The following is a 17,959-nucleotide window of genomic DNA, read 5'->3' as shown; positions in this document are numbered from 1 at the left end:
AAATTATTTATGGCCTAGATTGTAGCAACTCATTACCCGACTTTGTATACCGATTTTCATTCGATTCTCTTCAGCCGTTGTTGTAAAAAAGTAAACTCGTGTCCTCATCCCGAGGTGGTGCAGCTCTTTTCAGGCACACCCCCATTGGAGGTGAGCTGCGTGTACCATTTCAACCCCATACCAGCCCTCCTGCCATTCTTAAATTTCTGGCAGTACCGGGAATCGAACCCGGGCTCCCGAGGACGGCAGCTAATAACACTAACAGTTACGCTACGGAGGCGGACAGCCGTTGTTGTGATGCATATACATACATACATTACGGAAAAGTAAAAAGTGCATTTCCTGGTTCTGTGATACAGAAATACCATCCTTTTTTAATTCTGAGCAATGTACAGACAAAACTCTTATTTTATAGATATAGATTTCTTGTATCTCAGCTTCATGAAGATAATCTTAATTAACCAACTTGGCACGAAATACAAAATCTCTTCCAGCTATTATTTTAACATGACCTTACGCAACTTTAGGACGAGAATGCTATGTTAAGTTAATGGTGCATTAGCATCAATGAAGGTTGACAAAACCATTCTATTAATAATTTTGTTAAAGCAGTTTAACACTGTGTTAAATCCTTAACAGAGTTTGATGAAACCAGCCCGTAGTATGGTGCACATGTTGAAAAGGAACAAGAGGAAAGGTCTTCCCCCACAAGGAAAAAAAAAAATTAAATACCTAACAATAGCCATCCAATCCAGGAATTTTTATTCTCAACAATAAATACTGACCAGCAGAGATGTATATTTAAAACAGCAGCATGGTAACATATTTTTATCAGTCCAAAGATAGTAACAGGAGTGTAATATTTCACCTGTACATACAGTGAACTTCATTCACAGTTTCACTAGCTCAGACATATGGAAAGTCTTAAAGGCAAAGTTCCAGACTCCTAGTTTGCATCCTTCAAGGAAAAAAAAAAAAAAAGTTACAAGATAGTAAGTACTATGCAATTAAGAACAATTTCACGTAATTCACAATAGGACTGTTTTGCAGGGAAATTCTGAACATAACATTTACAGAATGCAAACATTATTACCAAATGTACACTAACCATGTACCAGAGAGCAGATCATTACTAGATATTTAAGATTATCCAATCGAGGGTAACATACTGTACATGTTACATTTCGTCTTTTGACTATTTATTTGATTTGCAATTCTAGGTTGGAATTAACACACAGCATGTAATAACCTAATTTCAGTATCCCATATTATTCCAAAGAAACATTCTGTGTCCTAGGACTACTGCTGTCATAACCAGGTGGGATGGGTGGGGGAACCCAAATAAAGACCACCCCAACACATAAGCATATACATAGGTAGGATATTACATGTAAGAAAAACAAAATTGATTTTTTACAGAATGCCTCATAACATATGCTGTAAACAATGAATGCAGGGTTTTTATAATGGCAAAGTACTGTTTTAGTCAATTTATCAATACAGGATCAATACCAAGCGAAATTATTGTAAAAGATGTGTAATACCTGCCCAGTGTTACTAGCACACTGGCAACTGGTAGAAAAAAGATTCTACCATCAGGAAGTAAATTGAAGAGTCCTAACCAAGCAAATAAGAGATTAAGAGATACCTAGGCCTCCCAACAGCCTATGAATGGAACATTTAGTCTGAGCAAGACAACTGCCAAAAACTATACATAAGTAAAACCACCATGAAATTTTCTATTTAATCCACTGAATTTCAGCTACTAACAGACAAAAGAATGCAAATCTATAAGAACTGTTTCAAGAGTGTGTTACATTAAAATATAATCTATTACACAAACATCATTTGCCATATCCCTGCCAAACCATGCAGTTTCAAATCAATATTGAGTTCCCCCCCCTGCAAGCCTCATTACAAATGCAATGAACAGAACAAATGACCTTCATACTGTACATATAATACAATGACTAAGAATTCTGAAGTTTAAATAATAACAAGATCATTTGTCCTAAGAATACGAGATCTTATATGAAGCACAAATAACTATGAAGTCCTATACATAGCGGAATAGAAACACATGCAGGTCAGTGTGGCAAGAAAGCAACACAATGACCTGTCATTGTGTTCCTAGTTCCAATCTCTCTCTCTCTCTCTCCATACACACGACTTGATTTGACACTAACTTGTTCCTTTCCAATACAAATACATCACTAATTTCCCCACAGAAAGTTTACAGCAGTGCATCACGCTAGGCTGGGGAAAAGCTCCGAGAAACACTCATTCCATAAATTAGACAGATCATCATTTGCTGATAAATCACTCTGAGGGGAATCAAGAGATTCATACCCTGAGTCTGAGTGAGGAGCTTCGACCTCTACAGACGATATACTACGGCCTACTTTTTCCGGAACTGATGCAGGGAAGAGTGAAGATTCGTCAGATATTTCTTCTTTACATCCTAATAATACAGAATCACTGTCACTCGTAGTAACTTCCTGAACTGCCTCATCAAGACATATCCCATCCTCACTAGGAATTAGTATGGTAATAGTCTGGGTAGTTTCATCATATGTTCCATACACAGTCTCTGGTGAGTGAACATTTACTAGCTCTGATTTGCTGGTCAAGCACTTAACAGAGCTTCCAGAATCTGATGAAATAGATTCTGATAGCTTAGGGTCGCATATCACTGGACTGTTTCTTGAGTCTGCAAACAATCCTCTACTGGATTCCAAGTTCTCTGGTGACGGCCCCACCATTTCAACAGAACTTCCTTCTCGGCATCCCATGGAAGCCTGGAAGAAGAAAACACCACATGGTAAAATACCTACAAACAATGCATGTTACTCACTTCTATTACTATAGGTACATTTTACTAAGGAAAGCATTTGAAACTAAATCACCACTTTTACTTGCACTACATTTCAGAGGCCATTTTATAATAAATAGCTCTCTAAAGGTAAAAACCAGGGTCTTAACCATTATAAAGGGGCTGTCTAACTGATTTATCAAAAGCAGACTTTGTTCACTAAGAAGGAAGTAGGTTCAATTGCCATATGAGGAAGCAAAGAAATTTAAAAGTGAAACTTCTACTTCTGACGAGGCACATGGCCTTGGGTAAATTCAGTCTACAGCAGAAATGCACATGATATTAATTTCTCACAGTAAAGGTGATTAGAAACAGAACCAACCATTCAGTCTAGCTTAATGCCTAGATTATGGACAGTGAAAGTCCTTGCCTTCCACATCTCTGGCATTAACGATTTGTACTCTGTTAAGATGGCTTTAATTAACATGCTGGGATGTTTCAGGATTCCATAAACAGCAGAACAGAAGAAGGGAGGTGAATTTGGAGAAGTTTAGTCAGAAGGTTATGCTGTTAGTTTCATATCCCACTAACTATTCAAGTTCTTTTATGTGCCAGCAAATTTAACAAGCCTAGTGTATTTGTGCACTTCAAAATATCACTGGATTTTGCCAACTTCAACCTGTGAACTTGAAATCTGAAAACCAGCATTCAACCATCTGATCCACTCGGGTTGCAAGAAGAGGGAGGGAGGATTAAATGTTCCGATATTCATGTTGGTGAACACGTTAATGGGCTAGTTCACTGGGTTGTTAATGAAAAAACTTTTAAAGGAACTGAAGCAGAAATTTCAAAAAAGATACAAACTTTCCCAGCACTGTACTCTAAAAAGGTAATTACAGAAATAACCATCTCTCAGAGTTTTTTTTTTTTTTTTCTGTGACACATACTTCTTATAACCTCACAAATCATTTCAGAATGATTGGGTATATAGTTTGTGATTTTTATATGTTTTACCAAAATATGTGGAACTGATACCATTGGAACACAACTCTTCAATTTCAGGAATCCAAACACTGAATGGCTGGGATTCTTACCAGTGAGGCCTTGATGGAAAGCAAACGATCAACTAATACCCTCCATCATAATTTACTAATTTTTCATACCCAATATCTCCCAATTTTCAAGAAAGGTGATAAGAAAGTATTGAAGAACTACAGGGGAATTACTCTGATAGCCCATGTTGTTACGATAATGGAGAGGATACTGGAAAGTAGGGTAAAGTTGAGGGTTGAAAATCAGATACAGAAAAATCTGTTTGGTTTCAGAAGTGGAAGGTCAACAATAGAGCCCATTTTCATTATGAGACAACCAATGGAAAAGCAATGGGAGTATGGGAATGACATGGTGATGACATTCATTGATATTGAAAAGGCATATGACAGTATCCCCAGGACTAAAGTTTTGGACAGGGATTAAAAAATGATCATGGCAATGTATAAGGAATGTTGTAGTTGCATGCAAACACAAGTTGGCAGGACAAGTTTGTTCAAAATTACTAGTGGGCTGAGACAGGGGAAGTTTCCTATCGCCAATTCTGTTTACAATAGTAATGGATGACATCATGAGAAAAGCAAAAGCTACATATGGAGAAAGAGAAGTGAACATCATGTTATTTGCAGATGATATGATTTGAGGAGAAGAAGACATGAAGGTTCAAGAACAGTTGGATGTGGTGAATGGGAAGATCGAAGAATGTGGATTGAAAATAAGTGTAGAAAAGAGAAACTCTTATGACTAGAGGGCAGAAAGAAGGAAAAGGTCAGATGAGACTTGCAGACAAGCCCCTGGAAGTAGTGGAGACATTCAAATACCTGGGGAGTAAATTAATTGAGAATGTTCGACTGGATGCTGAGATAGTAAGAGGATTCAAGCTGGAAGCTGTTTCTATCATAGTGTAAGAAACATGTTATGGGACAAAGATGTGCCAACGGAAGCAAAGGAAACCAAGTACAGGATGTATTACGCACCCATAACAACTTACGGAGCAGAAACTTGGACAATGACAAAGAAGGATTAGAGTCTAGTACAGGCAGCCGAAATGAAGTTCATGAGGAGTATGATACAGAAGAGCAGAAGAGAAAAGAAGGAACGAGAAAATCCTGGAAGAAATTGGAGTGGAAAAAATGAACGATAGAATAGAGAAGAGCCAACTAAAATGGTTTGGGCACATAAAGCGAATGAGTGATGAAAGAATGCTTAAAAAGGTGATGGAAATTCAAATGCAAGGAAGGCGAGGCCATGGATGACCAAGATTGAGATGGAAGGACACAATCCAATGCAGTATTATAGAAAGAAACCTGGACTGGGACACAGTGTTGGAGGAGGAGTGGTGGAAAGACTGAAGAAAGTGGAGAGGAGCCATATTTGCCCTTACCCAGCTACAGCTGGATAAAAGGAAATCATAATGATGAATATATCTTGTTCCAAATGTTATCCTATTACATGAGCAGGGCTGTAAAGTGATCTTATTGAAAAATTGCAACACATGAAGTGATTTATTTATGGAAGCTGCATTAAACGAGCAATTCCATCTATACAAATTCACTTATTTGGCTTTCATATATTTCATATTCTTGAATGGTTTCTTCAGAATGTTTCATTTTGCTTAGAGCCACTGTTGAATTTTTAATTATAAACATTATAAGTACTTCAGATATATTTCACAGTGTATCCATAGATTCCTACAGCTTGTTGGCAGAAGATGAGTGCAGACTTCCCAATGACTGCAGCTGACAGCAGTAGCATGCCTTCCCATAGTAATATCAACTGCTATGGAATAATGAAATTCAGAATAAAATGACAAGCTATTAACTACAAAACAGCATATAATGGAAATGCTCCGATCACCCTGCACACGTGTTGTACCATGAAATAATGTTACTATTTACCCTTTGCAACTCAGCCGCAGGAATTTTGAAAATTTCACTACGGATCAAATCTGAGTTGTTCTACTGTGTGCATTACTTTTATATACCTTAACCTGTAAATCACCCAAGAAATAAAAGTTGCAGGGCATTAAATAAGGACTGTGGGCTGGCCATAAACCTGTACTAATTACTCATTCCCTGAAAAGATTACTGTGACTTATTATGATCCACAGCCCCATCTTGTTGAAAATACCCAGCTGTCCTTTCCTCTCCAGTCAGTTGTGGAAACAAACATTCTGTATATAAGGACAGGGTTGTTCCCCTTCACTTTCTTTACAAGAATGAACATATGCAGGAGTTTTCATGCCTTTCACAATATCAGGAATTTTGCTCGTTGTGGACTTAGAACTGGGAATGATGTGCCAGTCTAGAAAGCCAAGAATAATGGCCAAGAGGACTCGTCTTGTTGACCACGTGACACCTCAATCTGCAGGCCTTCGGGCTGAGCAGTGGTCGCTTGGTCGGCAATGGCCCTATAAGCTGTTTCGCCATGGGTTTTTAAAAAAAAATTTATCAACGAGAGAGCCAATTTATCTGTAGATAGCAGTGTATGTAGATGTGGAGATTGTCAACGTCCCTTTACGGTTACTTTCTATTTATCCCTCTTCCGACACTGAACTGATACTGGTAGTGTTTCTGCTGTTATGTTTTCCTGTCTTTCTACATAGGATCTGACTATCCCTTTCTGTATGGTTCAGTGAAAAGACATCTTTCAGCCTATTCCCAAGTTTCACCGAGGTGAAAACATCAGTTGTTACAATCCAACCCGTCTAACTCGATGCTTCTGGTTCGTAGAGCACCCCATACTTTTAAGTAATGCAGTAAATGCAAATGTTTGAAACCGAGACTTCAAGAAGTATTTCCAAGAATACATTGCTCTTCTGCTTCTGTGTATTTCTTTAAAGGCTTCAAAATAAATACCCCAACTAATAAGGGCCATGCACTCTGCGTGCTATAGTGCTATCACTCGATACATTTCTTGACTTTGCACTGACATCAACAAGGAAACTTTCTCATTTCACTGAACTGTTATTGTCTGAATCATCAGTAAGTAACTTTCTTTACGTCGCACTGACACAGGTAGGTCTTATGGCGATGATGGGATGGGAAGGGCCTAGGAATAGGAAGGAATCAGCTGTGGCTCTAAGGTACAGCCCCAGCATTTGCATAGTGTGGAAATGGGAAACCACAGAAAACTATCTTCAGGGCTACTGACAGTGGAGCTCAAACATACTATCTCCCGTATGCAAGCTCACAGCTGCGCGCGCCTAACTGCATGGCCAACTCACCTGGTGAATCATCAATATGATCATAAAATCTGTCTGAGGCACTAACAACTATTATTTGCCAAATCTTCCACTCTCAGGAAGCATCTCAGGAATGCTATTCTAAATCTTCAGCAATTTTTCACCTGTGAGAAGTGGTGACCTGTATGAACACGATTGGCGAGATTTATTAATACACCACCGAGAGTCATTCAGTGGCGAATTAGATTTAAGTCAATACAGGGAAAAAATCAAATTATAATGGTTAAAAATAAAACACTTTTACTATTCAGCCTTCACTATTTAACCCTTTCACTCCGGTCGACTGCTCTAGCAGTCGGGAGGGAGCTGTGCCGCGCACCCGGTGGACTGCTGTAGTAGTCGTACTGGAGCTGTGCCTCATAGCCGGACGACTGCTGTAGAAGTCTCGTGTTTTATGACTGTTTTCCGTCTTGCTACGATAGACTGCTGCGGAAGTGCGGCCTTGGATGTCTCGTGGCTGACTTGGGAGTCTATAGTTATGGCTAGGGTCACCAGATGACAGGAGTAACCAGTTCGAAGACTAAAGGAATGTGTCCGGTATGCTACTCACTTCACGCCTAGTTGATCCCTTGTGCTGACATGCTTTCGCTTCTCGATTTAGCCTCTAATTGCTTTTAAATTGTGAAACGTCTGATGACGGAGGAAAGATATACTGCAGAGGAAGCTCTTGCCCTCACATTGTGTAGTGACTGAAGATGACTATAAGAGATTTATCATCTGATTCTGGCGACGGAACGACTTCAATCACACCTACTTCAGGCAAGTTTTCTACTTCAGTTACTGATTCGATCTAAAAGATAACAATAATAATGTTATTTGCTTTACGTCCCACTAACTGCTTTTACGGTCTTTGGAGATGCTGAGGTGCCGGAATTTAGTCCCGCAAGGAGTTCTTTTACGTGCCAGTAAATCTACCGACACGAGGCTGTCGTATTTGAGCACCTTCAAATACCACCGAACTGAGCCAGGATCGATCTAAAAGGTCGGCCTACTTCGACGAATCAACTGAAGATAAAGACAAGGTGCCTGAACTACCAAGCAGAAAACTAAATAGGAAAAAGAAGAACCTGAATCCAAAGAAACAATTTCAATGCAGCTAATTCCGGACGGAATAATTTAGTGGACAATGCTAGCATGTTAAGTTTCTTTCAGCTGTTTAATGCAAGTATCCATAACTCTTCTGTGTGAGGAGACTAATAGATACATTTTTCAGAAGGTGGCTTGAGGTGGAGTTCCGCATTAAAAACAGAACACACCTAACCTCTTCCTGTTCCCTCATGTCGTGAGCCGTATTCGGACTGGATAGCGGAGCATAACAAGTATCCCGTACAGCGGGCTCGATGAGCCACTCGCTGCTTGCGTCCAGAGGATCACACTACCGTACTTGCTACGCCGGATTGAAAGGGTCAAACAAACCATCCCTACTCCTCTAACAAGCCAACAATCGAAGCCATCATTTCTGAGTAAGACTGGAGGATTACAATCATGAACTGAATGTGAGAAGGAGTGTAGATGAGATAATGCAGGTAGTGTGAGGGGACAATACAAGAGAGATCACAAGGGAAGAGGTGAAAACTGCTATTAAACAAATGAAAGTGCTTGTGTCAAAATTATAAAAGCAGCCGGATCCGTTGGCCTATAATGGCTTTATAGGCTACTTAAATTATTTGGAAAGAAAAATCTGTACCAAATGACAGAAGTAAATGAATATTAACCCTTTTAGGAATGGGTATATTCAAGGAGGGCACACCTAAGAAGACCAGCTGTTTAGCATGTGGTATGGCAAAAAAGACCAAGGCGTTCGAGGCATATTCTTACATCTCATTTTAGAAACCTATAACAGTCGGTAATAAAGGTTTCTTCACGATTCTTTTTTCAAAATCTTGAGAAAATAACCCTTTTTCTTACGAGATGTAACCGGAGGCGGTTTGAAGAAAATTAATATTTTAAAATAAAGAATATTTTATATATACATTAAGAATGCTTTTTAAATGTTGAAATGAAATACCGTAGCTTCTAAACTAAGCAAAATTTATGCATGGCAAATGTATTATTTACGTTCCATACTTGATTTTCCGTATTATCACATTTTTTTTTGAACTTGGACTGAAATTAATTAACAAAATATTGTTATTGTCAACTTTATCAGAAGTTAAAAAACCAGCACAGTAGTAAGCACACATTGTTTGCCTTGACTTTGTAGATACAAAGCCAGAACCTCTGAATAACACCAATACACACCTACAATATAACACACGGAAACTAACCCAATAATGTTTTCAGTTGTTTTCCACACTTACAAAACTTATTTACAAATATGCTTCACAATGCACACACCATGGCATCCTTCTTGGCATTTGGTACTGGCTTCCTATAAAAGCTAAAGATTAATAATAATAATAATAATAATAATAATAATAATAATAATAATAATAATAATAATAATCTTATGACGTGAGGCAGCAAGTAACCTAGTGCTCTGTTCTCAGTTATACCGTTTGTTTGTTTGCTTATTTACGGTATCTCCAAGTGGATAATTATTTTGAGTGTTGCTTCCCGTTTTGAATGATACAGCCATCGCCTTTGTAAATAATGAGTGTTTCTCGTAAACGTATGACAAGTTGTGAATTGTACGCAGAACAACAAACTAAAGCCTAAAATTATCCCCTCCAATCCATCATTCGGGAAGATTTCCCTGACTTTCCAGATTTTTTGTCTATTCCCTGGGACTTTCCCTGACCAAATCTTTTTCCCCTGACTTTCCAGAATGTGGACACTATGGTAATAACACTACCCAGATAAAATTCTTTAACCTGATCTATTTTCGCACAGCCTAATTTAATGTCCGTTTTCAATTCAGCCTTCTTTTGAATGACCATTATAATTTTCGTTTTCTTTGTGCTTATTTTTAGCCTGACCTTCCCTAATGTGGTGGGTTTTTTTTTGCAAGTTGCTTTACGTCGCACCAACACAGATAGGTCTTATGGCAACGATGGGACAGGAGAGGGTTAGGAGTGAGAAGGAAGAGGCCGTCGCCTTAATGTACAGCCCCAGCATTTGCCTGGTGTGAAAACGGAGAAACCACGAAAAACGATCTTCAGGGCTGCCGACAGTGGGGCTCGAACCTACTATATCCCGAATACTGGCTTCACTTACGCGACTGCAGCTATCGAGCTCGGTACCGTGTTGTTTAGTAAACTGAGCATCCTAGTTAATTTTTTTGTGCTCTGAATCTGTATATAATAGGGCCTACGTGTTAAAATTTTGCAGGCGGTAGATACTAAACTAACGGTGGGGTAGTTTTTACACCATCAGCATCGGCTTTTTTGGGAATAAGTATAACAACATTCTGCCAAAAATCTGACGGAACTTCTCCCGTCTCATACATCTTACACACTAAATGGATTAACCTCACCATGGTGGTTTCTTCTACGGCAGTCAGTAATTCAGAGGGAATGTCAATTCCAGATGCCTTATTCCTATTAAGATCTCTCAAAGCTCTGTCAGATTCTGCGTCTTCTTGTTCCAGAACCATATCATCTACGTCTATCTTGATACAACTGTTGGATATGTTCCTGCCATCCTTCTGCCTTTTCTTTCCCTAGAAGTGGTTTTCCATCTGAGCTCTTAATATTCGTACACCCAGTTTTCCTTTCTCTAAAGGTTTCCTTGATTTCCCTGTATGCAGCATCTACCTTTCTTAGGACCATACCACCTTCAACATCCTTGCACTTTCTAACTACTGTACTTCATTCTTTAATTGCCTGTATTCATTTTTGCCCTCATTTTTTGCATTCTAGTAGTTTTACCAATCATCAATCAGGTCTATTATATCATGCCAATATTATAAGCAAGAAACTGATAAAATAAACTACACTACAATTATTCTGCTTGGATGCATGCTAATTTTGAAATACTATGAATAACAGGATAACTACAGAAATGTGTAGTTATACTAAATATGTATAGATAAATCACCACCACCACCACTATTTGCAAACAGAAAAGGCAAGATACTATCTAATGAAAATAGCTATGCTACAATTCTAAACTGTAATTAGTGTTGGACACTCCATCCACACCTATGAAATGCAGTTGCTCATCTGTGTAAAGACACCACCAGATGAAAGATCAGTAGGACACCAAAATGTGACAATGCAGATTTAAGGTTCATCAAGCAGACCCTGTAGTGATGATAGTGATGAGATTAAGCTGAAGGAGAAAAAGTGAGGGAATTAGGATACTATTACTGCAAGCACCATTACTTTCTTTGCTATTTGTTATACGTCGCACCGACACAGATAAGTCTTATCAGCATTTGCTGGGTGTGAAAATGGGAAACCACGGAAAACCATATGCAGGGCCGCCGACAATGGGATTCGAACCCACCATCTCCTGGATGCGAGCTCACAGCATCATTACTTCTAATGGCTTAAATTACGGTTAATGTTGCATTAAATGAATGAATCCATCTTAATCACACTAGTAGTTGACTGCTTCTGTATGTGTAAGAATGGTCACATACAGGCAAGATACCTGTCTGAACCAACTTCTTGTGGTGTCTATGAAGTCTAGATGAATTATCTAGCTCAAAACTCCATTACAGAATTAAGGAATTCAACACTGTTTAACAGGTCTATAAAATTAAGTTTACAAAGTAGTATTCACCTTTCCTTTCCTGCGTTGCTCACCAGCCAACTCATCAGCAGCTTCCCGAAGCCAACTGTCTGCAAGCTCACTGAGTTGAGCAATGCATTCATCACCCTCCAATTCTCCAAGTAAGTCCGAAAGCGAAGGGAGACAAGAACCATCATCACCAGACCCAATGCCAGTTGCAACCCCTGTCCCTGCAGCTGAGGGTCAGTGTTGGACACAGCAGGTCCCGCAACGCAAGGATTGCAGCCGACACTACAGGTCTGATTATCTGCCAACTTCCTTCGCAATTCTAAATTCTCCTCCACCAACTGTTGTTTCTCAGATTGTAGATTTTCACATTGTTTCAATAACACTGCATTCTGAAAAGGAAGCAATCACCATAACATATCAGAAGCAGTCCCTACAAACAACTTACTGTACACTAAGTACAGTAATTTAAGATAGCTGATAAGCCACCTTTAATTACAGTTCAATATAAAAAAGCTAGTAAACAAAAGAGAGAGAGAAAACCCCAGTCAGTGTCAAGACACAGGAATATACCGAGTCAAGAGACCTGCCCCCATAGCTTAAAATGTTTAAATGCAATTGAGAAAGGAATTCAGAGATTTAAAAAAAACCATTCCAGCCATCATTATGAGAACAAATTCAACATAGTCAGTGGAGTTTGAACCCAAAATGTTTATTTACAATGTTTACACTGAAATGTAAAACTGTAGGTAATAGACATGGAAAAAAGTATATGAATACAGTAGAAGTCCGTCATAGTGAGAATTCATAACAGCGAAAAATTTACTCGCTATAACGGATTGTCGTTATATCCGATTTTTTGTAAAAAGTCGGCGAAACCCTCATACACATTAAAATCAGTATGAAACGATAGTCAGCTTGCACAAAACTTGCATTTTTGCAGATAACATCCACTCTACGGCTTACTTGTTTGTTATTTTTCGAAATCTGATATTACGTGAAAGTATGTTTAATTTCATTCTAAAAATTACAGTACCGTATTTCTCCGAATCCAAGACGCCCCCACCTTTTCCTTCAAAAAATTTACAGCAGTAAGTGCTTTGTAAAATCATATGCCTCTTACAGTACACATTTTAGACTATTTTTAGACACCGAACATTGGCTTTAGTTAGGGCGTATTACTTTTCGGCTGCACAATTATTCTCTATTTCAGCAGATTTAATAACCATAACTTATAATTGGCATCATAATATCGAAGAGAACCCCTTGAAAATTTGCCGGCATTACCTATTTCATGCGTGTCTATAATACGACGATTCATCAGGAAAATATTCTTACTTACTATAAAACTGTTACTTTCACTCAGCGTCAAATATAACTGGCTGCCGCTACACGCACGTCTCGCTTGCCGGCTTCGGCCAACTTCAGCAGTTAGCGATGTATAGGCCTAATCGCGGACGTTGAAGGTCAACGAACGAGTTGATTGCGCAACGGTAAGGCAATTCCGCCGTTGCGTATTTTGTGCACATACAACTTCATCTGCTACTTCTTTTAAAGTGTCCATGTTGCGGACCACAAATGCATTTTTTGTCCAATACGCTTTTTTAAGCTATCCTTGTCTTCACGCTAACGCCGAATATTGGCTTTAGTTAGGCCTACGCCGTATTTTCTTTTGGCTGCACGATTATTCTACATTTACGAGTGTTAAATAACCATTAACTTAAAATTGTCATCATAATATCGACGAGCACCCATTGAAAATTTGCAGGCAATACGTGTTCCACGTATCTTTACAATACGACGATCCATCACAAAAATATTCCTGCTATCTCTAAAACTTAATTTTACCAAGCATTAGGTACAGTGAACGCATTATAACTCTGCTACTGAGTAGCCACGGCCTTTCTAAGAAGTCGAAGGCCCGCAATTTTTTTATGCCATTCTACAGATTTGAGAAACGATTGTGTAAAGAGGCTAATATAACGTCATTCTCTCTTCACTATTTCCCGAGATCCAGCGACGTTACTCATAGGCAATGAACAACCGGTCACCGCGGGCTAGCGATGTATAATAAAGAGACTGTCATTATCAACGAGTTTTGTGTGCACGTGCGGAGGGAAAGCACCATGGTTACTACGGTAGTTGCCAAGGCCGTGAATGCAAAAGACGACCCTTGATATTTCACATGATATTCTGAGGAAAAAAAATTGTCGTCTTGGATTCGGAGAAATACGGTATCACTCCAGAGGCTTCTGTGGCAAACATTTCCGTTTTCTTCTTCAAACGGCGTCACCTAACCTAACCGCACCTATGTGTATCGTGAAACACATTTCAAATGCATGTAGAGAAATTATAACCTCCTTGCTAAAATTTACATGGGAAGAGCCATTCCGAAATTTAACTATAAAATATAAACTATCCTCTGAAATCAGTGATGTACTCTGCCACATCAAGGTGTATCACATTCTTACTTAATTTCAGCATATAACATTAAAATGAAGAAACTTATTACTTCAGCCTTTATTTTTAACGAGTTATACTAAGCGCAACAAGAGCTTGCTGAAATTCCAACGTGCGCGGAGACCAACATCTGTTGGCGAAGTTTAAGCTCGTTGCGGGGCTCCTGTGTGTCGCCCGAATGCTGATTACCGGGCTCATTGTTACTCAACCGCTCACTGAGAGGCACAGTGTACAGCTCTTTATCAAGCGTGTATTGAAAAGAAGCAAGAAGCGTGTGCTTGTATTATTAATATTTTATTTATATTTCATAGCTGAAAGTGAATTTGTTGTATTATATTCAGTGTACGTAGCGATGCCCCCGTTTCATTCTAAATTAGGGAGTGCTAAAACTTTACACAGTCAAACTAGAGAAGTTATTTATAATGTGTATAAATTCATGAAAAACGAAACCCACCCCACTGGAAACTTATGTGCTATTCAAAAGAAAGTGGCCGAAGCTACGGGTGTGTCGGAAAGGTCCGTGCGGAATGTAATACGAGACGCAAAGAAGATCGAAAGGGGTGAAGTGGATTCATTTTCAACGCCTGGAAAGAGAAGACCGAAGTCTGTCAAGAAGGGTGAATTAGACGATTTTGAGAAATGCGCGGTCAGGCGCACGATTCACAATTTTCACAATACCGAAGGCAAGAGACCAACGCTTGAAAAGATCCGTAAGAAACTGGTAGAGGATATACAGTTTAAACGTTGCGTAAGAACACTAAGCAAGATAGTTCGAGGCCTAGGTTTTCGATGGAGAAAGACAGAAGACATGCGTAGAATACTTATGGAGAAGCCTGACATAAGGCTCCTACGTGTGCAGTACATACAAAGCATAAAGCGGTACCGACAAGAGGGTAGGCCTATCGTTTACACTGATGAGACATATTTGCATAGTTCGCACACCAAGTCAAGTGCTTGGAGTGACGGTACTCTTCATGGACTGAAGTCACCTATCTCGAAAGGGCAACGATTAATAGTGGTACATGCCGGTTCAGATGCAAGTTTCATTCCAAATGCTTTGTTGGTTTTCAAATCCAACCAAACAACAGGGGATTATCACGATGAGATGAACTATAGAAACTACGAGAAATATCTGACAGAGAAATTAATTCCTAATTTGCCACCCAACTCTGTAGTCGTGATTGATAATGCCTCGTACCATAATGTCCAATGTGAGCGTGCACCCACATCATCATCCAGAAAAACAGTTATGCAGGATTGGTTGACTGATAAGGGTATTCCGTTTTCTACAGAGATGATAAAACCCCAACTGTACGCTTTGATTAAATCCCATAAATCAAGCTATAAGTCATATCAAATCGACAGACAACTTGCTACATATGGGCATACGATTTTGCGTCTACCACCATACCATCCAGACTTGAACCCAATCGAAATGATTTGGGCTCAAGTTAAAGATTATGTAGCACAAAAGAATGTTACTTTCAGACTCGATGATGCAAGAACATTGCTGATGGAAGGAATTGTGTCAATTGGGGCAGAAGAATGGTCGAGTCGATGTAGGCACGTAATCGACACTGAGAATAAGTACATTGCGAGCGATCACATAATGGATGAAGTATCAGACAGCATAATCATTAATCTGGAGGACGATAGTGACAGTGACGGAGACAGCGTTAGTGATAGCGCGGATGACAGTGAAGGCGATATGAGCAGCTTTCAACCTCTTTCACAAGATGCGGACTAGAACAAGCCATTGGGTAAGTTAATTAAACAGACGCGAGAAAACAGAAACTAACCTCTGAAATCAATTATGCACGCTGCCATATCTTGAGGTGTATTTCATCCTTAATTAATAGCAGTATTTAGCATTAAAATTAAGCGATTGTTTCCTCAGCCTTTATTTTTAACGAGTTAACTTATCGGACACATTATGCAAAAAGTCCTCTTTCATTTTGAATTTTCTTTATGGAACAGCAGTTGACAAGTTCTACTAATCGACTCCGACATCGCCTTCGAATGTCGACGAGAGAACTCGCTAGTGGACACAGCGAGGAAACTATACCGAAGGAGATCGATCACATGCAACATAATGGCCGAGATGCATAAATATCGGTAATGGAAAAAAATTGCTCGTAATAACGGATGCGTCAGTGATAGTTCTCTCGCTGTAACCAAAGGATAATACACAGTCTAATATAGGAATTTTGAAGGGACCGGCAAACATTGTCGTTATAACGGGGTTCTCGTTATATGCCGTACTCGCTATATCAGACTTCTACTGTATAAATTACAAGGATACTATAATAAGCAGTGGGTACATTAAGCAGTTCATGTTAAACTGAACACACACTGTTACACCATATGCCCAAGATAGTTAATTTTCATAAGATGGTTTTAAGTATTGGTTCTTAATTTGTTCTGCCTTAACTAGTGTGCTTCAGAAGGTGGAAGACTGAAAAGTCAATAGACGCAAATGAAATTTTCAACTCGCAGGTATTATCAGCAGATTATTCTGAAGAGTAATTTTCAACAAACCTTCTTCCTGAGTTCTTTCACTTCACATTCTAGTTCATCCATTTTGGCTTTTTTTCGATCTCTAGAATTCTGGGCTGCCATTCTATTTTTCAGTTTCCTGGAAATTAAAAACAATATATCAGTAACAGTTTTTAAAGAAAATAAAGAAAAACTATTACAACAAACGTTCACTAAAATTTCTGAGTGAACTTTGGAATAAGTTTTCAATTAAGTTGCTTTACGTCACGCCGACATATAGGTCTTATGGTGACAATGGGACAGAGAAGGGCAAGGAGTGGGAAGAAAGCGGCTGTGGACTTAAGGTACAGCCGCAGCAAGCATTTGCCTGGTGTGACTGAAAACCATCTTCTGGGCTGCCGACACTGGGGTTGGAACCCACTCTCCCGAATGCAAGCTCTCAGCTGCGCGCTCCTAACCGCATGGGCAACTCGCTCTGTGAAATTATCAAAGTAGAAAAAATAGAAAAATTTGAAAATATTTTTCTTTTAGAGCAGGATTTTTAAAGCTCTTTCTAACATGCTATTGTAGACAACTTTTTTGTGAGTTTCAGGATGTAATGAATTTTGTTTAATGGTGTTAGCAGTGTAAGTTGGTTTCCAGTAAATGTTAAATGCCAGGTTGTTATTCTTTTGACGTGATAGTGTTATGTCTAAATAATTAAACGAGTTATTGTTCTCCATTTCCATAGTGAATTTCATATTCTGATCTAAACTATTGAGTAATTCCATAATTTCCTTTCCTTCATTAATGATATCTATGATGGCTAACACATCGTCAATGTAACGTATCCAGTATTTTATAGCTTTGATCTTATCTATGAAGTTTGTGTGTTCTAAGTGGTCCATATATATATGCTCACCAGAATCAGCCCATGTCAGAACATATCAAAGGACAACAAGACAATGAAATAGAAAGACCTCCAGCACATGACTATTTGAAAGATCATCATTTCACAGTTTTTTAACTTTCATCATGTTTTTAAAAAACTTAACATTTCATTTTAAGTGTTTCCTATGTTTTTTAACCCTCTACTGCATGAATTATTTTTCGTTTTCATTTGGTAAAGATATTTTCAAGCTTTAATGTTCAACATACGTTCAGTGTTTTATATGTACCAGCAATTCAAAACTGGGGCTGATAGCCTAACACTCATATGTGATGTGGATTGTTATAATGGGATATACATACGATTTTTCACGATTTTACGCTAAGCTTTTAACATTCAGAGACCG

At 38.8% G+C, this 17,959-nt stretch overlaps 1 protein-coding gene across 2 annotated transcripts in view; it reads right to left on the bottom strand.

The window, feature by feature from the left end:
• Window positions 1–2,556: 2,556 nt before the first annotated feature.
• The window catches only part of Xbp1 (X box binding protein 1), a 38,615-nt gene continuing 23,212 nt past the window's right edge, over window positions 2,557–17,959 (bottom strand). For both annotated transcript variants that reach the window (XM_067141770.2, XM_067141772.2), the window contains exons 2-4: window positions 16,728–16,824; window positions 11,775–12,121; window positions 2,557–2,798 (exon numbers count right to left, since the gene is read on the bottom strand). In XM_067141770.2, coding sequence (XP_066997871.2) covers window positions 2,690–2,798; window positions 11,775–12,121; window positions 16,728–16,824 — 553 coding nt within the window. In that variant the 3' untranslated portion in view covers window positions 2,557–2,689. The remainder of the gene's footprint in view (window positions 2,799–11,774; window positions 12,122–16,727; window positions 16,825–17,959) is intronic.

This window comes from Anabrus simplex, chromosome 2 (assembly GCF_040414725.1).
Source record: "Anabrus simplex isolate iqAnaSimp1 chromosome 2, ASM4041472v1, whole genome shotgun sequence".
NCBI lineage: Eukaryota > Metazoa > Arthropoda > Insecta > Orthoptera > Tettigoniidae > Anabrus > Anabrus simplex.
This window is presented reverse-complemented; position numbering and strand designations above follow the sequence as displayed.